We start from the raw sequence: 27,655 nt of genomic DNA on the forward strand, positions 1-27,655 counted from the left end.
AGTTTCAGCTCTAAGGGGTCTGAAGTCCATCTGAGAAGATCACTGACTCATCAGTCCTGCTGTCCCTGAAGACCGGCTTCATGTTCAGAACCAGCTTCAGGTTCTGGGCTGGGATTGGATGTGTTGTGGTGGCAGTAAAGCAGGTTCAAACCCGGATCAAAGCAGAATGTAGAAAGTGTCAAAGTGTCAGTCAGACTCCCAGACAGAATGTTCCAGATCAGCATTTATTGGTTATTTCTAGATGTTCTTAATCTTTGGAGAAAAGCAGAGCTAGAAAATCAAACAAAGTTCTATCTATCTGGTAAAAACTTGGATTCATTCAGTCTTTCCCGTCTGGACAGATTTATTTGACGTCTTTTCTTTTCATGTAAATTCAGTCAAACATGTTGATCCTTCATGATGTGGATGAGTTGATATGAAACAGTGTTTTCTGCAGCAGGAACATGTGAGAGGAAACCTGCTGTTCCTCAGCTGAGCTTCATCATTCCATCTCAGCAGCAGATGAGGAGGATGTGCTGCTGGAAAATCTGCCTCACAGACTCAGTTTGCAGCTTCTGCTTTCAGGTTTGACTTCTAGTTTCTGATGTGAAGCATCTCTGAAGAAACCAAATCCCTGTTTTCTCCCTGACAGCTGGGAGGAGTTTCTGGAAGCAGGAACGGCTTTGCATCTGGAAAACATCTGGCTTTCTCACCGCAGAAAAGACTAGAAATCTCCACACCACTCTAGAACCATCTAGAACAGTATTATGGGATGTTTTTCAGCTGAATCACTGGGATCCATCTTCATGTTAACATCAAAGTGATCGTGTCAGATGAAATCTTTCCTGTTTGAAGGAGTTTCCTTCATGTCACAATAGGATCCCAGATCTCCCATCAGGCCTTGCAGCTCCTGACTTTGTGATGAGTTCCTGCAGAAACTCTTGGAAATCTCATGTTGATTCTCTCCCAGTTGACATCCATGGAGATTTTCACTGCTGTTGTCAGTGGCGCCTCCAGATATTTTCATGGGGGTGGTGGTAGGGGGCCACATTAAATCTTGGGGTGGCAAACAAAAACCCTGACCCATATTTTTAAAATTCATTGTACTAAACGTAGTAAAACAACCTTTAGAAAACCAACAGAAAGTTAAATGCCTACTGATAATTTGTAGAACATTAACTTTTAGTAGATACTACTATAGATTCTAGTAGATATCATCAGATCAGTGTTTTTCAACCTTTTTGAGCCATGGCACACTTTAACATTGACAAAAATCCTGTCTGTATGATCTGCAGCCCCTCCACAATCTCACATGCATTATTGTGATAATTGTGGTAGAAAAAGATGGAAGTTGCAGCTGTTTTTCTAATAGATGGAATAAAAGTTAAGTTAGAAGATTTAAAAAACGTTTGATGTGTGTTTGTTGTTGTTTCAAGACGTTAAGAGGAGAGACTCATTGTGCGCCGAGATGCTGTCACTTTCACCCAATGCATCATGGGACAGGCCTCCAGACTGCGACCAAGTGGTCGCATTTTGCGACCAAAATTTGAGAGTGTGCGACTGAATTTTACATCCAGTCGCACATGTGCTACCAGTAAATTTGCCTCCCCCGCCCTACGTATTTTTTATACATTAAACGTAGAAGGGGCACGTCAATGATCAATGAAATAATCTGAGACGCGAGCGCACACGCACGCAGGCAGACACACACACTCGCGCACATACTCATGAAACGCAAGCACACACTCTCGCGTGGTGCCCGTCTGTGAGGCGGCCACTGCATGTGAGAAGAATAAGTCACTGTAAGTGGCTAAAATATGGGGAGGGGCCTAGAGATAATCGAGCGCGCGTAAACATCTGTGGGAAGGAAACGGAGACAAATATCATCACAACCTGATATGTGTGTCTGAGCTATGAGCAAGCGAACTATTGATTCGTTCTTCCGGCCTGCGGCTAGTGTACCAGGGCCAGAGTCTCGGTTCTCGTGCACGGCTGTTATGGCAACACATCGCTCCTGCGGGAGTCGGGTAAGCTGAGGAGAATAAATGTCCTCGCCTGGATCGTTGGGGAGACCAGGCCGGGGGGGGGGCTGTGAGATGAAGGCGAATCTGCAGCGAGACTGAAGGACAACAGGAAGTTGGCGTTGTCCTTAACATTCAATTTAGTTTTAATATTCCTCTCCCCCTTAGTGTGATCTGTGTTATGTATTTATTTTATGATTATTTTAATGTTTTGTAATGTATGTAGCCTTTTTTTAATGAATTGTTATTTTAAATTATTTTAATTAATCACTCAACTACAAAAACCATCAGGACACATGTCCCATAATGCATTGTTTTGTAGTCATCTGGGCAGCTTTCAGTCAGTTCAGTTTTCAGCTGTGTCCGGGTAGGTTTGCCCCTTGCTCCCACCCCTTTCTCGCGATATTTTTGTGATGATTGACAGTTGATGTTGGAGCAAAAACAAAAATATATGTCTCACACCAGGTGATCGGTGCAGCGTTGAGTCCACCTGGGTGATCTCAAACACGCTTGTTGTGCATCTTGGCTGCACCTATTTGGTGTCACAAAGATAAATTTCCATCCATTTTCTTTACTATTTGTACTGTCATGACAGCGATGGTGCTGTCAGTTTACCTGTTGTTGCATTTTCAAAAGTGAAGAATAAAATGTGACACTGAATTAAAACAGCACATTGTAATTTCTGCATCTATTATTAAAGTATTTATTAGTAATACAGTGGAAATTAGTAGATTTGGTTAGCATGTTGATTTACGGCATGCGCCCCTAAATTTTCTGGTTGTGCCCCCAATTTTTTCAGTTAGGGGCCACAGTGCTCCTAGTGAAAAAAGTTAGTCTGGAGCCCTGTGGGAGATGTAGTGATGGCAGACAGACTAGTGCCTCTGAGCTTCTTTGTTTTCTTCACTTGTTCCACGGTCTGACACCGGATTCTGTGGAAAGCTACACCGCTAAAGACAAGCTTTAGCTGGTATTTTTGTTAGAACTGAGAGACTTTATGATCTTAATCGAATCAAGGGTGTGAAAACTTTAACCACTTCTGATTGGTCAGACTGAGGACATGTGATTAAGCCTCCAAGAATGATTGGTGGAGACAGTAAAAGGGGCGGGACATTTCAGAAAACAGTTAATACTGGAATTAAATCGCGGTACCGTCATTCTTATCAAAATGTCTTTAATAGAATCAAATAAACACTAAGAAAAAAGTATTTTATGATCTCTCATATTCCTATCTTCTCAGTGTTTTATCAGGGCCTGTTTGGATGAACACAGAGCTGAAATCCTGGAGATGGTAAATGTTTTTAGATCAGTTAATGAGGGCATCTCCCACAGCACACCTGACCACACTGGTTGAAAAACACTGCAGTAGTAGATACTACTATACTGATATATTTTTATTTGTTTTGTTTCTATTTCATGCTTAGGTCTGTCTGCTTGGGGTGTTCGACTTTTGACTGGGATAAATCTATAATGAACAAAAATTGAAATCAGTTGTTCTGAAATAAAAATAACAATACCCTTCCATGGTAATTATTAATTATTTCTGTAGACATTTCTTTTCAGGCTAATAAACATGAAACAGTTTTATTAATAGGGCAACATAATTCTAGCTTCACAGAAAGTTACAGGAACAGGTGGAGCCCCTTTAGCTGAGTTCTGCCTTGCTTCTCTAACCAATGATGCTGACTGTACCTCGTCTGATGCTGTCTCATCTTTGTCTTCCTCATTCTCTTCTGTCATTCATGCTGGCTGAGGATCATGCTGCTCTGTCTCATCTTCTTCCTCCTCACTACACCTCTGTTGTTCCCCTACAATCTCTTTCCTTCCTTCTGATGTACTTTTCTTCTTAAAATAAGAATATATGTTGAATTTATCTTCATTCTCTGAAAATTTACTTACACAAGCATCAACTAATGTCTAAACTATGTGGAAACAGGACAAAAACACATCAAAATGTTGCTGTAACACAACAACCAATAGTGCCATGAAATGAGAGGCGCATGTGACAGGGACATCCTTTTTTACGTATTCTTAAAAAGTAATGGCACATCCACCACTGTTAATGATGTGGCGTATTTGCACACAATAAAGATCAGGTGATCTAAAGAACAGTAAACAGATTGTTAAAAGACCCCACAGAAAATAGCTAACAGGCATGAAAAGAAATGTAGTGTTTTGGGATGTGTGATTGTGTGCCTGTATGCGTCCGTGCGCGCGCATGTGTGCGTGCTTGCATTTGTGCTGAAACCGGTGTGTATGGTGTCAAATTAGAGCCTAAAGTATTGCGCATCAAAACAGTTAAACCGCGCATCAAAACCCCAAATCTGCTAATCAAAATGCATAAATTGAGAACCAAAACCCACAATTTGCAACCAAAAGCCTTTCCCCAAAGCACAATCCTATTTCTCAGCTGGCGATTTGTTTTCTCGCCATTCTGAAATCCTGTTTTTGAGTTGCAGTTTTATTTTGAAATTATCTTTTTGAGTTGCGCTTTTATTTTTTGCGGTTTTGATTCTAAAACCTGTCGACACGTAAAAACAGTGTCATGTCAGTCAAGGGGAGGAGAGGCGGGACTTCCCTGATATCCAGAAGCTCATTGGCTGCCGAATAACGCCGAGTCTTACGTCAATAGACCAGTTTAGAATGTGCCGGTAAGTTTTCATGTTTTTCATATCTTTTACTATATTAAACGATCAAACGTGTACTTTATGTAACCAGAAGACGCCAGCACAGTCAGATGAGGAGCTCCACCAGTAGCTGCTAGTGAAAAAAGATGTTGGAAAGTTTGATGTTGCATGACAAATTATCACCATTGTTCTCCCGTGTTAGCATGCTAGCTAGCTCAATGCTAGCGGGTTTTCCAGCTCTTTACATGACTTTTATGGATTAAACAAAGTCGATTTTTTTACCACAGTGTCAGGATCGGTCATGTCAACCTGGGAATAATTGCCCGTGGATTGTCACTAGGGTTAATCAAATATGTTATAACCTATAAGGTTTCTCAATATTTTTCAGAGTTTACAGACAGACGGAATTAACAGAGCAACAATATTGCTGTGCCATATTTACAAAATGTATGCGTTTGCACTATGCAGACTGGCAGAATTCTGGTATGAGTGAATCAGAGCAGAGTAAATTGTAGCAGACCAGCAAAGACGTGCTTTATTCCCCTTGAAAGTATTCCAGTATTAATCATCAATAGAATTATCATTTTATTTTTAATTAGTTGCTGGTTTTAAAATGGACTATTCCTGTATGTCTGTTGTTTTCTATAAGGACCGTTGTTATGCATACCATAACAAAAATGGGAGGAATACTGAGGCAGCTACGACGTGGATGTCTACAACTTCTTGAAGGTAAAGAAAACAATTTTAATCTTAATTTTTCTCTTCTTTTTTGGGTTAATTAACTTTGCTGTCTTTGTTTCTTTCCAGATGCAGGCCTTAAAGACGTCCCTGGTGTGATGCAAAGGCTGTCCAGCAGGCTCACAGACATCTCCTGTTAACTGAAAGAGAAGCATTTAAAATAGTTGTCCATTTTGACCATGATTGCATTGACAACATGCCCAGGCACACTGTCTGCTTCCCATTTCTCACTGCCTGCACGAAAACAGTGACTTCCCACCTCAAGTCTTTTGAGGAGTTTTAAAAACAGTTAATTTAATTTCTCCAAATTGTGGTTCAGAATTTCACAGAATCTAATACACTTGACTCTGTGTTTCAAAGATGATATTTGCAAAACCATCAGTCTTTTTTACAAAACACATTTAATGGTCAAACATTAAAAAGTGAAGCATTACAAAATACCAGTGGTGATTATTAGCCATTTATTTTCTTAAGGGGGGGGGGCAGTATTTTGTAAGGCAGATGAAATCTGTTCACATTGTTAGTTTTTGTTACATCCTGCTGAGATGACATGCATAGATCAGTACATAAATGTTAATGTCTTGGCCATGGTTTTCCGATGTCCCACAAGGGTTGAACAATAGTGACAGGTCTGAGAGGACAAGCCACAGAGGGAACAACAACTCCAACAAGTTTCTGCTCTGCCTGGTTTAAGTTAGACTGTCGTCCAATATCCACAGCATCCTGCACACAAAGAAAAATAAGAAAAATGTATTTAAGACAGTTAAAATGTGTGTGTGTGTGTGTGTGTGTGTGTGTGTGTGTGTGTGTGTGTGTATGTATATACACACACCTTAAATGACACTCAGTAGCTGCATATTGTGAGAGTTAACTTCCTGTGTTAACCTGCAATCTTTAAGGTTGAGAATAAAATGGTTTGGGAATACTGTTCAGAATCAGAAAAAACTTTATTGATCCCACCCGTGGGAAATTTGCTCTGGTACCTCAAATAAAAATTGTTTCTGAATCAAAATTTTACTTTTATTTATTTTTTTAAATAGGGATTAACTTGATCCCAAACTAGGAAAGGTGTCACTTTGTTGTTTCTCTTTCGGCTTCGACCATCAGGGGTCGCCACAGCGAACTAGTCGCATGGTAAACTTGGCAATGTTTTACGCCGGATGCCCTTCCTGACGCAACCCTCTCAAAGCAACCGGGCTTGGGACCGGCACAGAAGTAGAGAAGGGAACAGGGAGCAGCCCGGAGTCGAACCCTGGTTTCACGGACGGAAGGCGCCGCTAGGAAAGGTGTCACTTTCTTACAGCAATATGTTGCTTTGTTCAATCCATCTGTGTAATCCCTAAGGAAATATTGAGAAACCTTATATACATGAATGTACTTCTTAAAAAACTATTAGATTAACCCTAGTGAAAAATCCACGGTCAATTATTCCCAGGTTGACATGACCGATCCTGACACTGTGGTAAAAAATCGACTTTGTTTAATCCATAAAAGTCATGTAAAGAGCTGGAAAACCCGCTAGCATTGAGCTAGCTAGCATGCTAACACGGGAGAACAATGGTGATAGTTTGTCATGCAACATCAAACTTTCCAACATCTTTTTTCACTAGCAGCTACTGGTGGAGCTCCTCATCTGACTGTGCTGGCGTCCTCTAGTTAAATAAAGTACACGTTTGATCGTTTAATATAGTAAAAGATTTGAAAAACATGAAAAACTTACCGGCACATTCTAAACTGGTGTGTTGACGTAAGACTCGGTGTTATTCGGCAGCCAATGAGCTTCTGCATATCAGGGAAGTCCCGCCTCCCCTCCCCTTGACTGACATGACACTGTTTTTACGTGTCGACAGGTTTTAGAATCAAAACCACAAAAAATAAAAGCGCAACTCAAAAAGTAAAAGCGCAACTCAAAAAGATAATTTCAAAATAAAACTGCAACTGAAAAACAGGATTTCAGAATGGCGAGAAAACAAATCACCAGCTGAGAAATAGGATTGTGCTTTGGGGAATGGCTTTTGGTTGCAAATTGTGGGTTTTGGTTCTCAATTTATGCATTTTGATTAGCAGATTTGGGGTTTTGATGCGCGGTTTTACTGTTTTGATGCTCAATACTTTAGGCTCTAATTTGACACCATAGCGATGCAGGCTGGAAGAGAGGGGGGAGAGCGCGTGTGAGTGTCTGGAGCGCATACACGCACACTTCAGTCCCCGTTTTGGACTTAAGGAAAAAGTAATAAAGAAAGTTCATCTTTAGCAACTGATACTGGCTCCTGTGTCTAACCGGCTCGGCGGTTTCTGAGGGTTCGAACGCGGAAGTGAACCCCGCGTTGTATTTGTGTTCTGCGTCTAGCGGCACGTCTTCAGATGTATGCGCACTCAAAGACAACAGGGGGTGTGGGCCGATTTAGGTGATCAGAGTGACTTGCCTGCTTGCTGGCTGTGCATTTGGGATGAAACGCACAACTGATGCTACCACACCTTATCAGCTTATAGTGACCGTGGGGTGGCCACTGGGGTGGCCGGGTGTCGGACAGGGGTGGCCGTGGCCACCCTTGGCCACCCCCTGGTGGCGCCACTGGCTGTTGTTCAACTGTAGAGTTTGTCACAGACGCTCAAACTCATGAAGAGTTCAGCTGGAAGTTGAGAACGAGGCTTTGAAACCAGCAGCAGTTTGAGTCCATTCTGATGTTTCATTCAGTTTTCTGCTACAACAAGCCTTTATTTTGAAAGAGCCAGTGGGGCAGAAACAATAGAAGGAGGAGATTACCAACACCCCCTGGAATGTTGCCCCCTGTGCAGTGGACTAGTGGGGGCAGGGACGGCTGAACCAATCACAGAAGACTGTTGCAGCTTTCCCTCCAAAAGTCAACCAATCAGATGTTGTTGTTTGGATTCTTTGTCTTGAAGTTTCACATGTGGAAGCTTCCAGAGTCTTTTCTGTTTGGTCTGCAGGCTGAGCAGAACTGACTCCTGCAGGATCACAGGAACTTTCAGGAAAATCTCCAAACAGGAGAAAAGTTTCTGTTTGGACCTTTTTTCTGTGATTGTGAGACTAGCAGATGATCGATCGGAGCTGCAGTGAAGAGGACGGCGGTGTTTGTGGGAGTTGGAGCTGAAGATCGGAGCAGGAACCATGTCTTCCCTTCAGTCTCTGAGAGAGTTGATCAGCGAGCGACTAGCTGCTGCTGCTGAAGAAATCTGCAGACTCTGTGAAGGAACCATCGTCCAGTACGAGCAGGAGCTCTGTCGTCAGCGCAGACTGCTGGATGTCATCTGGAAACCACAGCTGCAGCTACACCACATAGGTATGTGACCTTCATCAGAGAAACAGAGTAGAAGCTCTTTGAGCTTCATGCTTTTCTTTGTGGGGACCCGTCTGTCACTCAGTGGTGGTTCTACACTAACTTACTCCCCGGTTGTCCTCTGCCTGCTGCCGTGTGGCGTTGGGGGGCTCTAACTGCCGCTGCTGCTGCGGCGGGGGTCTGGGTGTGGGGGTGGCTGGGCACTCTCCCTCCTTCTTTTCACATTCCACCATCCATCTTAGAAGAATATAAGCACTCTCCTGAGAACAGGTGTTAGCTCACCTTTGCACAATTACTTTACTTAATTAATTACTTTCTAATATTTGTATTGTGTACATGTTGACCTGTCGACATTTTAGCAGCTAGCAGGTGTGTTTTTAACATTTGAGTTTGTGTGGACAGGCCCCGCCCCTTTGAGATTTGTATTACATCTGAACCTCACTGTAATCAGTATAACTTGTGGCTTTATGCTGCTTCATGGTTTAACCCCCCCCCCCCCCCTTCTATAATCACCCTCTTACCCCCCCCACCCCCCAACATCCCTCTCTCTTCTTCCCCTCTTCAAAGGGCCTTCAGCTCTCATCTGTTTGCCCAGCTTTTGGACAGGCCAATTAAAAAAAAATAAACGTATTCCCCACGCGAGTAACCTTCCCACGCACACTTAGAAATTCACATGAAGTACACATTTATAATTTAATATAGCAAAAGATTTGAAAAACATGGAAGACTCACCTTTTGAAACAAGTCTGTTAACGTAAGACTTGGTGTTATTCTGTAGCCAATGAGCTTCTGGATGTCGGGGATGTCCCGCCTCTCCTCCCCTTGACTGACGTGTCGCTGTTTTTACATGTTGAAAGGTTTTAGAATCAAAACCGCAAAAAATAAAAATAAAAGAGAAATAGGATTGTGCTTTGGGTTATAGCTTATGGTGGCAAATTATAGCTTTTGGTTCTCAATTTATGCATTTTGATACGCATGTTTAGGGTTTTGATGCCCAGTTTTACTGTATTGATGCGCAATTCTTTAGGTACTGAATTGACACCATAGTGTTGTGTCTGTATAAAGAAAGGCAGAGCCTCCTGCTCCTCGTTCTTCATGGGTGTCAGGCTTCATGGCTACCGGAAAGGTGACAAAGTGTCTGCAGTCTGTTTATTACTGGGCAATATATAATATTCTGAGAAGATGTTTGTACCAGAGAGCTCAGGTGAAGCCTCGCGTGCAGTTAGAGAGCGGTCCACTGCAGAGGAATCAACACGCACCCTCAACACATGTGTGTGTGCTCCTTCCTTCTACACACACACACACACAGACACACACACACACACAGTCATTCTACAACATCTATATAGTTAGTTCATTAAGTAGATAGTTAGTAGTTACTGTTATTTGCTCCATCCAAAAGTCCTGTAAACGAATAAAAGGCTCCTTGATGTGTTTATGTCCCTGCAGGCCTCCCCCAGCATTGGATGACTGCCGAGGAAGATCAATGCAACCAGCAGAAGAACTTCATGGTGGAACAGGAGGAACCAGAACCTCCACAGATTAAAAAGGAACAGGAGGAACCAGAACCTCCGCAAATTAAAGAGGAACTGCGGGAACCAGAACCTCCACAGATTAAAGAGGAAAAGGAAGAAGCAGAACCTCCACAGATTAAAGAGGAACCGGGGGAACTCTGCATCAGTCAGGATGAAGATCATCTTGATACGACGCAGGAGACTGATACCTTAATGGAGATTCCTACTTATGAGGAAGATGAGAACAGTGAAGCAAATCTAAACAATCAGCAGAGCTTTAATGTAACTGATAGTCAGGATGAAGAAGGAAACCAACATGAAGAATCAACATCAACTACAGATGAAGAGACAGAATCAACATCAACTACAGATGAAGAGACAGAATCAACATCAACTACAGATGAAGAGACAGACCCACAGAAAAGAGATCAGAGGAAGAGTATAGACAGAAGTCGTGTCCAAAGTGTGGACAGCTCTCCCATGTCAGCAGGTCAGTGTGACTCTGATGTTAGAAAAAATCACAAGAAGACAAATCTTGGTAAGAAATACAAACAATCTCAAAAAGAAGAGAGACATTCCTCTATCAAGTCTGGTAACAACTCAAGAATAATTACTAACACGTCTGAATACATGGAAACTGGGTCTGATGAAAGATGTTATATCTGTAAAGAATGTGGTAAAAGCTTTTTTAACAGATCTCAGTTCATAATTCATGCAAAAATCCATGGAGAAGATAATAGATTTGCTTGTAAAGAATGTAAAAAAAGCTTTAGTCACAAATCTACTCTCAAAAGACACATGAGAACTCACACAGGAGAAAAGCCTTTTTCTTGTAAAGAATGTAAAAAAAGTTTTATTTATGAATTTAATCTCAAAACACACATGAGAACTCACACAGGAGAAAAGCCTTTTTCTTGTAAAGAATGTCAAAAAGGTTTTAGTCAAATATCTCATCTCAAATCACACATGAGAACTCACACAGGAGAAAAGCCTTTTTCTTGTAAAGAATGTAAAAAAAGTTTTATTTATGAATTTAATCTCAAAACACACATGAGAACTCACACAGGAGAAAAGCCTTTTTCTTGTAAAGAATGTCAAAAAGGTTTTAGTCAAATATCTCATCTCAAAACACACATGAGAACTCACACAGGAGAGAAGCCTTTTTCTTGTAAAGAATGTCAAAAAGGTTTTAGTCAAATATCTAATCTCAAAACACACATGAGAACTCACACAGGAGAGAAGCCTTTTTCTTGAAGAATGTAAAAAAAGTTTTCGTGATGTGTCTAATCTCAAAACACACATGAGAACTCACACAGGAAAAAAGCCTTTTTCTTGTAAAGAATGTAAACAAAGTTTTAATCAAATATCTGCTCTCAAAACACACATGAGAACTCATACAGGAGAAAAGTCTTTTTCTTGTAAAGAATGTAAAAAAAGTTTTAGTCTAGTATCTAATCTCAAAAGACACATGAGAACTTGTAAGACTTTTCTTTACAATAAAAGGACTCATTGTAAATTCTAAATTTAAACTTTTCTGATAAGAGGTCGAGCTCTCAACCTCTGTACCACAGCAGAAGACTTTATTTTACATGGGGAAAAGTTCTGTATCTCTAAATTTTTTTTAAATATTTTAAAATAAGCTTTTAATTCTTAAAACTCCTGGGGAAAAACCCCAATGTTCTAATGAACTCCATAGCAACCAGAGCTTTCATTTCATGTACACAGAGCCACAGGCTGATGGACTCCATAACATATTGATGGAGTAACTTCATTTGAGGGAGGCACAACTGAATGTTGAATATGTTGTAATGAATTTTCCTAAAAAATAGAATTTTGGTTGTTTTGATATATGATTTGCTACAGGAGGTCCTTTGTCCCAACAGCAGTTAGATTATAGAATGACACATTTTAGCACTACTGAAACTGCTGTTGGATTTAGTTATGTGGGTACTTTTACTTCCACCCTTAGTACTATTTTAATTTGTACTGGCTATTTGTTTTTCTAACTGCTATATTTCTTGTTTGGCTGCTGTAACAATTGAATTTCCCTCTGGGGATCAATAAAGTCTTTTCTCGTCGTATCCTGACTTTCTTGGACAGCTTTTTTAGGTTTTCATCTTCTCTAAGCCACAATTATCAAAAGCAAAAATGAAATGGATCAATACATTTCAATCTATGTGTAATGATACTAGACAAGAAGTTTCACTGCTTACAAAATATGTAAAACTTTTCACAAAATGACTTATTTTAAAAGTACCTATTAATAGAAGTGAGTTGTTTTGCAGTATTAGAGCTAACATCTAGTAGAGTTAACATAGTAAAGGTAGGTAGCGTTAAGTTTTGATCTATTAACTCCTCTTAATCTGCTACTTCTCACTCTGGTACCTTATTAATATTCTTATGGATATTTTCTGGTGTAAGTTTAAACTAAAATAAAATTATTAATAAAAACTGTTAAGATTTGTCTGTCCTGCACTTTGTCTTCTATTTTCTTTATTTTTGTTCCTAAACATTGATTTGGAGGATTGTTCCAGGTAGGATCAACTCCACAGCTGCAGGGGGCAGTATAAGGAAAATGTGAATCCTAATCTACCAGGTAGGTAGATGGGAAGAGGTGTTTAACTAGGTGACAGTGTGCAGGTGGGGGTTTTGTCTGGTTGTCATGGTGAGCTGAACAACAAACATTTCAATGCTTGGATGACTTCGGTGATGCCATTGGTGTGTTAATTTCAATTTCATTTATATTCTGATATTTGAGGGAACATTATTCAACAAGGGAAATAGTTAAACCACGCAATATTTTCAAAAGTTTAAAATAACAGTACATTTCTGACAAACATTTCTGATATCTGTTTAATTATGTTCTGTTTTATTTCAAGGTTATCAAGCTCTCATCCATTCTTTATTGAAAATAAAAAGTTAAAATGAGTGGAGTTGTCCAGCGTCCTCTGTTGTCTCCATTGCCAACTGAGTTGGGCAGCGTTGAAAATGAAGAGAAATAACTCAACAAATACCAATGTGTATGTGTAGGTAACAACTCAAATAAACAGTGCAGTTAAGAACCAAAATGCAGAGTATATCAAATGGACTCCTCACCGCCGAGCAATAAAACAATGTTGTATTTTAATTACAATGTGATCTTTTGGCCTACTAATATTTAAATCCCTGTTTTAATATCAAGGAAAAAAATCACACATTAGAACTGTTATTCGTGTTTTTGACTGTTTTAATAATAATAAAAAACTTTATTTGTATAGCCCCATTCAAGGAAAAAATCACAAAGTGCTCTACTGTAAAACACGATAAAACACAACCCCCGCCAACCCCCAGCACAGGGGGGGGGGGGGGGGGGGGGGGTTCTAGCAGCGCTGGATGGGCTGCCCATCTGCACCTGGGGCTGGGATCACTCTTTCCCTTTGTCTGGGGCGGGGCGGGGCAATGGCATGGTTGCCGTAGGTAATAGCCCCCCCCCCCGGTTTTAGTCAATTAGGGCCCTTGGTAGGGGGGTGCTTGGACATCACTGCCAGCAAGCAGCAGATGTCCTCTTAGCGCCCTACCTGCCCATTTTAATTGCACCATAGATATTTAGGGCCCCTTGGTGGGGAGGGTGATGGGACGTCACTGCGAGTAACCAGGAGATGTCCCTTCAGAGCCCCACCCGCCAATTTTAACTGCACCCCCTTAGTACACACTCCTTCACTCCTCAAAATATACATTCCAACATAAACACACACACATGCAAACACACACACACACACATTTCACAAGGAAGGTGGGACCTCGGACCATCTGTCCCCTACCCCATCCCTGGTAGGGGGTACTGGGCCCTTGGCATTGGAGGCCGTGTTCCCTGGGTGCTGGCTTCCTGGGCCCGCCGGCCCTCTCTCCACACAGCGAGAGGGATCCATGAGCTTTCTGGCAAGACCAAGAGCCGGGGATCACATCACACCTGAGCCGGGGATGTCAGGAGCACAGACTAGGACCTCAGTTTTGGCTTCATTAAGTTGTAAAATCTGTATTTTAAAAACATCCTGCGGTTTAAAAGCCTAACCAGGAGGACATAATAGTCAACAGTGTCAAAGGCTACGGTCAAGTCCGGTAGCAGTAGCACAGAGCATTTTCCTGCATCACTCTGCATCAGAATGTCCTTAGTGACTCTGAAAGGGCTGTTTCAGTGGAGAGAGCTCTGTGAAAACCTGACTGAAACTGCTCAAAAATGCCACAAACTTTTCTGAAATTTTGGACATGAACGGGTGATTAGAAATAGGTCTGTAACTGCTCAAGAGAGAGGAGTCAAGCCCGGGCTTTTTAAGGAGAGGAAGGGCGACAGCATTCTTAAAGTGCCCAGGGACTTGACCAGACAGCATAGACGAGTTACCGTAAATTCCGGGTTACAGAGCGCACCCAAGTACAAGTCGCACCCTTTTCTTTTTACTTGTTTAACTTCTTTTGTAGATACACAAGTCACGTTAGAGTACAATCCGCATGCATTGCGCAGCATGTAAGACAGTCAATTCACATCCTGACTCCCAGACTGTATGCAAGTCATTAGCACACTGTGGGACGGGACAGCCTTGTGTCACGCCCAAGTGTTTGAGTACACCCACATCTGCCAAACAGCATGGAACTCTATTCTGTTCACAAGTTCCTCAGTTATGGTTTTTTTATTTTAGTTTTTTTTAGTTTTTTTTTTACTTATTGACAATCTAGGTATCATACATAAAATCACAAACAGTAACCATATGATCAACATTACATCCCTCAGTTATGATGAAGAAATTTACATCCGCGATTCCCCATTTCCCATGAGTCTTAGGGGCTAAAGGCGGGTCTAACCCGGCTCGCCACACTGTTGTACGTGTTTAAGAATGAGCAAGGAGCACCAGTGGATGGGGGGCGCGAACGGAAGGACAGCTCCCCTTTCACTTGTGTCGCGGCAGCGTTATGCTAGTAACGGGGCTGGTTAAAAAACACACCAGTAAAATAAGGCAGCGGCGACTGAAAAGCGTGGGCCTCAGCGCGGCGCTTGCATCAGAAGTTTCCTTCTACAACAAACACTGTTGCTCCGCGGACGCCTCTGCGCTCCGCGCTTGCCAAGCGGGCTCTTTGTGTCCCCTTCCTATCTTCTGCAGGGAGGAGTGCTTCATCCCCATTGCGCCGGTGGACGGAGCAAATCGTGTCTGTGCAAAGCAATCAGACTTAATACTCTACGTTTTGTGGATGAGGGGCGGATGTTTTGTTACGTGTGGGAGCCATCAGACTGACATCGGCCCCGCAGCTCTATGTGAACGAGCGCCTGTTAGCCTTCACCTAACTATATTTCCGGCTTCGTTCTGCCAGAAAAAAGCACTGACCACACAGATTAAAAATAAAATGATGAGCGAACAGACGCTTCATAATAACCATAACATAACAATAATAAACGTGTCTCAGCTGAAGACAGCACAGCCCCATTCTTTTTTTTCTTATATCCAGAGACTTTAATCATGCCTCACTTTCCTCCACTCTCCCAAACTTCACCCAGTATGTTACGTGCCACGCCAGAAACAACAAGACACTGGACCTACTGTATGCAAATGTGAAGGATGCCCACAGCTGTTTCCCCCTCCCCCCACTAGGTTGCTCAGTTCATAACCTGGTTCACATTTTACCTGTCTATAAACCCGTGGTGAAACAACAACCTCCAACTACAAGATCTGTGAGAAGATGGACAGAAGAGGCCAGTGAGGAGCTGAGGGACTGTTTTGAGACCACAGACTGGGAGGTGCTGTGCAAATCGCATGAGGACATCAACAGTCTGACACACTGCATTACAGACTACATAAACTTCTGTGTGGAGAACGCTGTGCCCACCAGGATGGTGCAGTGCTTCCCTAACAATAAACCATGGGTGACCCCTGAGCTGAAGACCCTGTTAAACCAAAAATAGAGGGCCTTTTGGTCAGGGGACAAGGAGGAACTGAGGAGGGTGCAGAAGGAACTTTAAGTGAAGATTAAGGAAGGCAAGGAGAACTACAGAGAAAAGGTGGAGAATCAACTACAACAAAAGAATGCGAAAGAGGTCTGGAGAGGCCTAAAAACCATCTCTGGACTCAATAAAGAAAATAGGTGTAATCAGGGTGATCAAGAGTGGGCTAACGAGCTCATTTCATTTTTCAATAGATTTGATCCAGGGCCCACTCCCCCACAACTACCCATTCATCATCGGACCATTCGAAATCCCCAATATGCTGATCACAGCTGCCAACCCCCACCTACCTAACAACGTCTGTGCCACCAAACATCCCCAGGACAACGTTAACACCCTCACCCCCAACCCCCTCTACAATCCCCTATTTCGCATTGCATAACTGCCAGCACCCAAACCCCCCCACCCAGTCTCAACATAACAAAGGAGCAGGTGAGAAGAGAGCTTCGGAGGATCAAGAGCAGGAAAGCCACAGGTCCAGATGGCATCTGCTCCAGACTGCTCAGGGACTGCGCAGACCAACTCTGCCTGGTTGTAGCATACATGTTCAACCTGAGCCTCGACTGCGTGGTCCCAGTACCAAGGATCGGACAGGCAAGGGAGCCCAACAATTTCAGACCTTTGGCTTTAACATCTCACCTAGTAAAGACCCTAGAGAGACTGATCCTGAATAACCTCCAGCCCCTAGTGAGCCCAGTAGTAACATCAACCCCAGAAAGGTTGATGTAGTTTATCATGTCCCCCAGCCGGGACTTGAACCGGGGCCTTCTTGCTGTGAGGCAAGAGCGCTAACCACTAAGCCACCGTGCAGCCAATATCACATGTAGTTTCTATAAAATATTAATTCTTGCTGTTTTTATTTGAACCCTTTCAGCTTTTTCCAGGTCTGACAGTGTTAACGGAAATGAAAATATTTGACAATCCAGTTGATGAGAAGCTGCAGAAAGACTGAAATCCATCAGATTGTAAAAACGTAGAGGTGGTCCTTTGATGATGATGATGTGATGAAGGTCAGACGCTGATGTCACTGATGTTCTGGCTGTTGATGGGCTGGATGTGGGTCCTGGTGGTGCTGAAGAATGAAAGATCCTTCTACCTGCAGTCATTCCTGAAGGAAGCTGATTGCAGCTGTTCTCTCCTGACAGATGGAATGATGGGAAATGAAGTTCATGTTGAAGTGTGGTCCAAGCAGAACAGAAAGGTCTCACCTCAAAGTCAGGACTTGGATCAGCTGCTGTTCTCTGGGAGCGTGCACGTGCTGCTGCATGTGCTTCTGTCATGGCGTTCTGGATGAGCTGCTGAGGTCTGTTTGCATCAAGACTCTCAGCTGCTTTAGTCAAACTGCTGAGCGATGGAACAATGGAGCCGTTTCTGAAGGAAGAGGATCAAACATGATGCTCTGCATCCGTTTGCTTCAGGAAGTGGAGGTTTTTTAGAGTCTCCAGACTGTTTCTGAACGGCCAAAGAAAAGCAGCTGATGTGGTTCTGTCTCCTACCAGCAGGGAGCGCTCTCAGCCGGACAGAACAGATCCTCAATGCTGCTCTGAGAAGGACTCTTCTGTTCCAGAAGCAGAGACTGTTCACATCCAGGAGAATCTGGACTCCAATGAATCCCAGAGAATCTCCTCTCTGCTGTTTGGACACTTTGACCAGCAGAGGGCAGCAGAACTTTCAGCAACTCTGGATCTGATCCCACAAAAACAATCCATGGATGATCAGATTTCAGAAGATTTGAAGGATCAAAGACAAAGATGTTCTGAAGAGAAGATGTGAGAAGAAAGTCCAGAATGAATCCACTCTGACTTCTCCTCATGTCTCTGAAGCTTGTGTCTTCATGTCTTCACCTCAGAGTTTCTTCTGGATTCCATGTGGATCAATAATATTGATCATGTTCTGTTGTCATTTTCCATCAGAACTTCAGGCTTTTCTCTGCTGATGATCTCTGAGCTGAACTTCTTGGAGGAATTCCTGAATCTGGGATTTGGAGCAAACAGTCAGAACAAAGGAGGTTTCCATTTCTTCTAAGCTCTGCCAGAAGAAAAGAGCTGAAGCTTGAAGCTGAAGCAGCATTTGCTCCGAGAATCTGTCCTCCAGACCAACAAGTCCCACCTCAGCCTTGAAGACGTTTCCAGAAGCAGCAGCAGACTGTGTTCCCATGACGACGCTGAAGTCAGCTGCTGCTCTGCAGGAGAAAGTCTGCAGCTCCTCAGTCAGGAAGCTCTTTCAAGCTCGTGCACATCTGTCAGTGCAGCAGCAGAAAGCCTGTTTCCCTGCAGGAAGTCTGAGACTTTTCAAAGTAAGAGCCTCATGTTGGCAGAGATGGGTTGGATTCTTTGATGCTCCAGTGTCTTTTGGATTCAGGATGAGTTCATGCAGATCTAGAAATCCCACCATGATGATCATCCTTGAGGAATTTCAAAATAAAAGACTTACAAACACCACAATCACTGCTGGATGATAAATACATTTACTCTTTATTTTCTGTCAATAAATAATATTTATCAATAAATCCTTGATTGTAAATGATGGATCTAAAGTTGAAAAGAAGTCAAAGTGCTGACTCAGCACAGATCAAAGGAGACACAGATGATTTCCTGGAATGAAGAAAACATCAAACATCATGATGTGATCTGGAACTGAGCTGTTCTTCAGAAGATCCTCCCAAACATGGAAACTGTTGCTGCAACGCGTGAAGGTTTGCTTCTGTTGCTAGTGAGATCTGATGGATCAGAACCAGACTTCTGTCAGCTGGAACTGGGGCTTCTTACAGACCATGTGACCTCATGGACAAGGCGTCTGAGTCCGGATCAGAAGATTGAGGGTTCAAGTCCCTTCATGGTTAGATTTAGATAATGTTCTTTACCAGAGAACTTGGCATTTAGCAGTCAGGGGGAGAGAGGAACTTCCTGACAGGAAACATAGTCAATTATCTGACATCCAGGATTCATTTCTTTCTTTGTTGTCCTTTCAGACTCACTGGAATCCAGCTGCTATGGTAGAGTGTCCTTGTTGAAGCTTCATGTCTTGTTTGTCTCTTTCATGTTGGTGGATCTCTATGGTTTTCTCTGTGTGGTCAGAAGGTGACGATAAAGGAAACATCCAGTTTCTGCACACGTTACTTTTAGGCTAATGCTAAGTAAACAGAGAAAACATCTCTGATCTGATTGGACCAAAGCATGTTAGTGAAGTCCACAGTGGTTCCTGCTGTGAAGATCTGTTTCTCTGTTTGTGGATGAAGAGAACAAACGAAGCAGTTCTGCTGTTCCCGGGGAGTATTCCAGGAAGCATGTTTAAAATAGTGTGAAGAAACTGGATTCTCTAGAAAGGACTGTATTGTATTAGTTCGTAACCCCGTCAGTTTCTTGCACACAGAAATAATGAATAATGACTTAGAGACAGTAACTTATCTTTTTTAGGTTTACTCCGCACAAAGACCACAGATTCGTACGCAGGGTTGCAGACAGATGAACATGGTGCATTCAAAGTCCGAACAAAGGAGTTCAGAAAAAGGCCTGGCATATATACCTTGTATTTGCATATTCAGAACCACAGACTGTTGCAGGCTAGATGCTCGAAGGTCAGAGCACCTAAAGTGTCAGATCTCAGAGACATTTGCCAGAACGCATACACCAGAACACACAAAGATGAAAAGGGAGGATGTTAAAGGAATGTTTGCGAGACAATAGTCTTGGTTGTGCTCTGTCTGGAGTGTAATATAATTTTGAGATGATAATACATAGTGAATCGAGGTTAAGCCATTAATGTGATAAAAGGTAAAAGTTAGTTTAATAAAATGTAAAAAGGAGTTTCTAACTATTCTGTTTCTAATCATTCCTTACAAATAGCCTGACTTTAATCCTGAACTCTGGCTGAAATCCGCCTGAACTTGCTTACTCTGGGTATGTCGGTTCCAAAAGACCGGATATGAGTTAGCGTAATTACGCTCGACTTGGTAACCCTGGGTTATTCCACGTGCACGGAAGGTACATAAAGACATTCTCAATAGATCGCCGATTTCTGGAATCACCATGGAAACACGTGGGGGAAAAAAAGAGAGCGCGACACTTGAGACGGAGTCTGAGATTTTAATCACAGCGTATGAAGATTATATGTCCATCAAAAAAGTGACACGGCTGCATGATCAAAAAAAACAGTTTCTGCTTGGAGACAAATAACAGACGAAGTAAAGGCACCAGTTTCTGATCTTGTTTCCATTTCCCTTGTAAACTTAAATGAATTACTTCTATTGGTAACAAATAATTTAGTTAAATTTATTCAAACTCAATAATTGTTTATACAACTCAAATTTACGTATTTATCTAACTAAATGTCACATTACTCCAGTAATCCTTTTTCCATTTCAATTACTTAAATTTCTTGAACCTACATATGTCTAAGTTTGAGCCGGCACATATGCTCATTTTTATAACAATAAAAAGGACGGATAAAAATGCATGGAAGACTCACAGACTCACACCTCCTCCAATCAGACTGCAGCTTGTTTCTTAATAAAAAAAAGCATTTTAGTTATTTTCAATCATCAAAGCAACCTATAAGTGAAATGTTGAAATAGCTTCAACTTCACCAAGTATTCCCCAACATCTTTGTCCAGTTGTGTCAAACTATCTTCTTCTCTGTTGGGTTCAGCTGTCTCAGAGATTAGTAGTCATCCTAAAGCCTTCATCTATCTGATCACAGATGGATCGGTCCTTCTGGAACCTTATCAGACATATCAGGAACCTTCACTAAGCCTCATCCTATCTTCATCTTTACTCTCCATGAAGTGACTGCAGCAGGAATTGTGAGACCAAACTGTTAACTTAGCAGTCTGTGATCTGCTAAGTAAAAACACGTGTGAATGAATCAGATCAGGTTATCTCTGTCCTGGGGTTATTATTAAACTCTGACAGTCCACTTGAATCTGAATGTGAGATTTGACTTCCATGACATTTTTGGATCAAAACATCAAACCTTCATTGCTGCCTCCAGAAAAACCAGCAAACAGACTGAGAGGAAGACACATTCCTCATCTAATGTCATCAGTTCAGATTCATCAACAGAAGCTGACAGTTTCACAGAGAGGACTCAGACCCTGCTGACCTGGGACTGACCGTGGAAAAACCACAGAAAAGGATCCTTAGTGTCAGTGGGGGGGGGGGGTCACGACTCCCCGTGGAAAACAAAGGAGCAGATGAGAGAAAACATCCTCCAGAAAGCAGCTCCACACTCAGACTGAGTTGCTGACAGGACTGAGGTTCTGCCACAACAGTTGATAAAAGGGGATATCCCATGATGCACTGGGATCCTTTTCAGTCTTTGTGTAGATTCATCAGCCTCTTTTATTTCATGTTTGTGTTTTTTTTTCTCTTCATTAATCTGTAATTTGAAAATCTGGAGTTCTAAATGTTTTTTTCTCAGCTTCAGGAAGCGACACAGAAATCTGACACGTTTTTCTGCAGCTGGAGATCAGAAATGTGTCAGGATGGAGGTCAAACATCTTTGATGGTTAAATCAAGGATTATTTTAAATATTTTAGATGAATTTCTTTGTGGATGTTCTGTTCTCCAGCACTTCTCTCTGTCCTTCTTGCTTCACCTCAGAACTGCTGCTCCATATACTCAGACGATGAAGAAAACTGAATTTTATGTTTATTAAGACAAACTATTATGATCTAAACCAATCAAAGCTGCTGACAGAAATGTTTTCCATCCTGCAGGTTTACCTCAGGTTCCTCTCCTTTCTCTCACATTGTGGAAAGTGTTGAGTCACTTGAAAGACTTTAATCATCTATGTATATTTGTGCAAACATGAGCTCTAAAAAGAAAACTGGAGGGATTTTAAGGAAACAGAGAAGACAAGTTTGATGAACTTCTGCTCCCACAGTCGATGCAGCAGAGACAGAAACTGAAGCCTTCATCACATCACAGGCAGAGAAAGGAGGCAAAAGCTTTTCATCTTCACTTTTATTTTCTGCTCCATTTTGTTGTCAAGACTCCAAATAAAAGTTTTCTTTTGTGTTTTGACAGGGAACAATACTACATTTGAAATAATATCACATATCAGTGAACTTCCTGCTCAGCCAAATGGTTGAAAACATTTTGAAAACATATATGTTGAAAAACCTTGTTTTTATGTAATGCTTAGCCAAGGCAATAAGAAACATGAAATAACTGTTTTTATTGATATTTTATCTTCGATGGGTTGTATAAAAAAATCGTTCTTGTGTCAAAAAAACATAAAGAAAATCCTGTCCTGATAAACAGAAACAGTTTATAAAAGCTTGAAGATTAAAAACTAAACTCAGACTGCAGGACACAGTCTCCCTGCTCTGCTCCATTCTGATCGTCCATAACTATGATTGATCCATGAACGTCTTTGTTTTCCTGGTCTGAGCTGGAATCTGGATCCAAACTGGACAGATGGATGGATCTACATTGCTGCTGTTTTTGTTGTACTGCTGATGTTAGCTAGGGGGGCTGTAAGTTAGTGGGGGAGTTTGTATACAGATGGATGATGGGAAGAAAACAGTCTGAATCTGCATCAACAGTCCTGCCTCAGACGTGAATTACTAATGAACTTCTCTTGCTCTGGAGAAACTATGTCCTAGAACACGACACAATATTTTACCATATCTTTATTTTGTCTAAAAACTGCATCATTATCATCAAAAGACCAATGGGAACAGTTTGGAAGTAGATCAGAAGATGATCGGAGTGGGATTTTAACAACCTGTCATCCACGGATAAGGTATGGAGGCACATTTGTTTGATCTAATTAAGCCCGTTTGGACTCTGGCGCTCCACGCGCTGATGAATAGTGGCGTTTGGAGGAAGTGCGGCTGCGCAGTCCGTCACTGAACACCGTCACTGCCTGGACCTCTTTCTGGGTCCTAGTGCCCTAAAGGTTACAGCTCCTAGTTACACAAGAAAAAAGTCCATTCTAGAGGCCACTCTGACGTCATCATCATCAAAGACAGCGTTACCTAGCAACCATACCAAGACCATAGCAGCTATAGAGGGAAACAAAACAAACCATCAACGGCGGTTAAAGCAGTCAGACGTTTGTTCTGCAGCTCAGCAAAAATCTCTGCTTTAGGTTTTGGGGAGAAAAACAAAGGAAAACACACGGAGAAGGATTCTGCAAAGGAAATCCCAAGTTCTATTGGTAAGTCAGCGTCCTGGAAACATGCTTTGTTGGTTCTGAAGTGGCATGAATGCAGACTTAGATTGGTTTGTTTCCTTGGATTCTTCAGATGGATTCAAGCTGTAAATGTTGTCAGCATAAAGCAAGTTTGGACTAAACTAAAGCAGAAAGTGGCTTTGAAGATGGTCAGGAGAAATGAGGGCTTTTTTCAGGAATTCTTGGAAGAGGAGGACTTCTCCAAACAACCAGAATCTAGGAGGAGGTTTTTTCAGCATTGAGATCAGGATTTAGCATGAGCTTCAATCCCATTTTTGTTCAATCCAAATGTTTACCGTCATATTCAGGAGTTCAACTCTGAAAGCCACCATGACATCATAGACATTAAAGACCCTGTTACCTAGCAACCAAACACAACAAACTGTAGACTATTCAAACTGGACATTTTGGGGCAACAATTCTTTTCTAACTCAAGTTTTTATGAAAAATCCAAATGATGGAAACAGATTGTGTAAAGGAAATGAGGATATATTGGTGAGTCACAGTCCTGGAAACATGAGTTGTGCTCTGATGAAGACGCCTGATCCAAATGTGGATTTTTGAAATGTTCTTCATGAGATTCAAACTGATTGAAGCTTTGAATTAAAGGTGTCAACACATTTCTGCATTGGATTCATTCTGTTTCAGTGTCTAAGGTTGGTTTTGTGGCAGAAACCAAGTTTTTGTTGAACAGTAGCGTTTGAAAAAGCAGAAAGTGGCTTTGAAGATGGTCAGGAGAACTTCTTTGAAGAGGAGGACTTCTCCAAACAACCACAACCTTAGAGGAAGTTTTCTGAGCATTCATAGAATGCTTTTACAATGACTCATCATTTTCCACAAGAAGCTATGGAGTTTTTCCAAATGCATGCTGGATATTCTTAGTTCTAGCTTGGAAAACACTTTGTGGGATTTCCCTGGAAAACCTGCTTTATCAATCATTTTGGTCTCTTTTTCTTCTTCTAAGTTCCAGCTTGGTGAGTGTGCAGGTCGCCATGGCAACCACTGTCCAGGTCAAAGGGAGGACCACGGCCATCCAGTCTCCAGGCTTTTGGATTGATTTGGATTTGATAAACATTTGTTTCCCACATTTTAATAGTAGAATTCAACACGGGACATATAGTGGATTGTAAGAATAGGGACAAAAACAGCAACAACAAAATAATCCTCCTCCCCTTAAAACATGCATTTGACTCTGAACAAGTCTAAAACAAATCCAAGCAAAGACCAGCGCTGGGGCTCCTCTGAAGGTCCAGACACAGAGAGGCCCAGAGTGACCCCCATTTCTCCTTTTTGCTCTCTCCAGTGGCTGACTCCGCCCCTTAGGACGTCCCCCTGTGTGGATCAGTGGTCAGTGGGTTGGAACCTGCTGCAAATGCAGGCTCTGGTTCTAACTGCTGGATCAGAAGTGGAATGTGAGCTGTAGTGGTGTGTCTGCAGCTGGATGTGGAACACATGAGGGAGGGGTCAAAGGTCAATCTTTCTTCCAAACAAATGTTGTCAGTCTATTCTCCAACAATGCTCCAACATCTTCAAAGGTTTTTGGTCCCAAATCCAGAGTGTAGCTGGTAGGACGTGATCATTTCAGCCTCAGATTTGGGATCTGTCATCTCTCTGCCACCGTGACACCGAGTGATGAGTTCATGCTCCAAAGCGGCCCGATCGCTGGCTTTAGGGACTATTCCAAAAGCTTTCAATGATGGCGGGGAATGAACATTAGGAACAGATGACGGCTTGAAATGTCTGCTGTTGGTTTCTGATCCAGACAGAAATTCAATCAAATGTCTGTGAATCCATGATCTCCTTAGAATCTTTGACTCTAGATTCAAATATTCTAAAGTGACATTTTTTGTTTTATTAATCATTTCTGGCCTTATAAAGTTCTATTAGTGACTTCTTGTAGGTTTTTTTGAACACATGTAAAATTTTGGTTTGTTTTAAACCTTCATCCAACCCATTCCATAAATCCACACCACAATTAGATAAACACATTTTCTTTTTTGTTGTTCGAATGCACTGCTTTTTTGAAATTCATTTTTTTCTTAGATTGTAACTCCCATCTCTGTCTTTGAACATTTGCTGTAAGTTTATTGGAAGTAAGTTGTATCTGGCTTTGTACATGACGAGAGCTGTTTTCAGTTTCACTAGATTCCATAATTTCAATAAACCCAACTTTACAAACAGAGCGCTTGTATGTGACCCATAATCCACTCCATGAACTATTCAAACAGCTTTTTTTTGTTAGACATATAAACACTGTAGATTTGTTTTATAAGTATTTCCCCAAACTTCTACACTGTACTATAAATATGGTAGTATTATGGATGAATATATTAGTAAACGTGCATTCATTCTGACTCACAGATGAGTCAGAGTTACAGTCAACTGGATTATTGAATCTCATTTAGACCAGATGAAAGTGAAGAAGTTAATATTTGAGTTGGTTAATGAGATACAAAATAAGTTCTAATGAACATGAATAATTATGCATCAATATTTTGTATTTTCTGTTGTTAATTTTAAGATTAACTATATGAAAGACTTCAATTAAAATATTTGACTGAACTTTGTCCTTCCTGATCCAAACATTTTTTCAAGTCAGAAAACATGTTAAGATTCATTTCTGTCATTTCAGCCAACATCTCTGATGTCTCTCAGAGACTCTCAGAAGACTCAACTGAAAAGATCTCATCACACACATGATGCTCCAAGTGAGTCTGATCAGAGAGATCCAGAACTGAACCAGACCTCAAGTCCTTCATCTGAAAACTGTTGATCATCTCAACTAGAATCCAGCCTCCAAAAACTCTGACAAACACTCACTGTTCCACTGGATGGATGGCTTTGAAGTCAGGAATCCAACTCTTTGACATGTCACTCCTGAAGGACCCACAGATGGATCCAGGTTGGTTCCTGTGTAGAATGAAGGTTGCTGGTGTGAGTGCTGAGCTCTGCTATGCTACTTTAAGTCTGACAAATGCTTACTGTTCCACTCCTGAATGGATGGCTTTGAATTCATGATTATATTTCTTTGATTTGTCCCTCCTGTTGGACCCCCAGCTGGATCCAGGTCCAGATCCAGGTCCAGGTCCAAATCCAGGTTGGTTCCTGTGTAGAATGAAGGTTGCTGGTGTGAGTCCTGAGCTCTGACATGGAGAAGATCATGGACAGTTGGAGATGTTCATCTCACCTCTGAACTTTGCTCTGGTTGTCTTGGTTACCATCTCTGCTTCTAGAGGGAGGGGCTCCCTCCTGGGGTTCCTCCCACTGATCCATGCTGCTGGATTCACTGGATCCACATCAGCTCACACACACCTTCCACCTTCACCTGCAGAGGAAACCCTCCTCATCATCAGCTCTGATCCTCCTTCACCAACAGATCAGCTGCTCCTCCACTGATTGGCTCTTCTCTTGTGTTTCCTCTCAGGTTCAGGTGAATGCAGTCAGACAGCAGCGGGAGGCAGAGGAAGCTGCCATCAGCTGCTGCACTTCTGCTCTCCCTCCACCAGGTGGAGACATGGAGCTGCAGCAGCAACATTTCCATTCAGTCACTTTGACAAAGAAACAACAAACTTCCTGTTTCTACACTTCAGGAAACATGAAGCATAAAGACAGAAATCAGAGAATGAGGAGAAAAGTCTACTTCTGGTAAAGTGAAAACAATGTAAACATATGTGGAGTATCAAAATTCAGCTTCAGTGAGTTTAGTCCATAAAAGGAAAACAGTTGCCATGTTATCAGACAGATAAAAGGGAAAGAGGAGCGTTAGATTTAACTGCCGCACGAAAAAGTTCAGCTTCAAACACCACAGGCATATGGTCTAAAGTAGCCAAGTCACAGATCTCCATGTAAAAAACAGGCAATCCATAAGATCCAGTATATGTCCTTTTTCATGAGTGGCTCCAGACACACACTGAACTAGATTAAAAGAGTCAATGATCTCAAAGAAGTCCTTCACCAACAGTTGAATGGTTAAAATAGGTGAAAAATTGTGGCCGTAAAACAACAGAAGATACTATAAAAGACTAAATAAAGAGAAACAGGAAAACAGCATTCAACATGCGCACAGCATGCCCCTTACTTGAACTCATTTATTTTGGATTACTGGAGTTTATAGGTGAAACTATTAATACATTTTCTGTTAGGGCAATTAAATGTAGATACATTATTTTAAAATAAATATGTTTAAATAAAACAAACATAATTTAATTTTGTTACATGAAAGAGGGTCTTAAATCATTTTTTGAGTGCATCATACATCATCACAATGCTGCTATCAAATGTATTGATGACATCAAACATCATCACAATGCTGCTATCAAATGTATTGATG

At 41.7% G+C, this 27,655-nt stretch overlaps 1 protein-coding gene and 1 long non-coding RNA gene across 2 annotated transcripts in view; both read left to right on the forward strand.

Annotated features, from left to right (window-relative positions):
* Nucleotides 1-4,606: 4,606 nt before the first annotated feature.
* On the forward strand, nt 4,607-5,800 carry LOC144988415 (uncharacterized). Its single transcript, XR_013652333.1, has 3 exons — nt 4,607-4,648; nt 5,274-5,353; nt 5,432-5,800. It is a non-coding gene; the product is annotated as an uncharacterized LOC144988415 (long non-coding RNA).
* A 1,766-nt stretch (nt 5,801-7,566) lies between these two features.
* Nucleotides 7,567-27,655, forward strand: part of LOC144981362 (uncharacterized) — a 104,175-nt gene continuing 84,086 nt past the window's right edge. Inside the window, exon 1 of the mRNA XM_078935197.1 lies at nt 7,567-8,667. Coding sequence (XP_078791323.1) covers nt 8,496-8,667 — 172 coding nt within the window. The 5' untranslated portion in view covers nt 7,567-8,495. The remainder of the gene's footprint in view (nt 8,668-27,655) is intronic.

This window comes from Oryzias latipes, chromosome 2 (genome assembly GCF_053564925.1).
Source record: "Oryzias latipes strain Hd-rR chromosome 2, Olatipes_Hd-rR_3.1".
NCBI lineage: Eukaryota > Metazoa > Chordata > Actinopteri > Beloniformes > Adrianichthyidae > Oryzias > Oryzias latipes.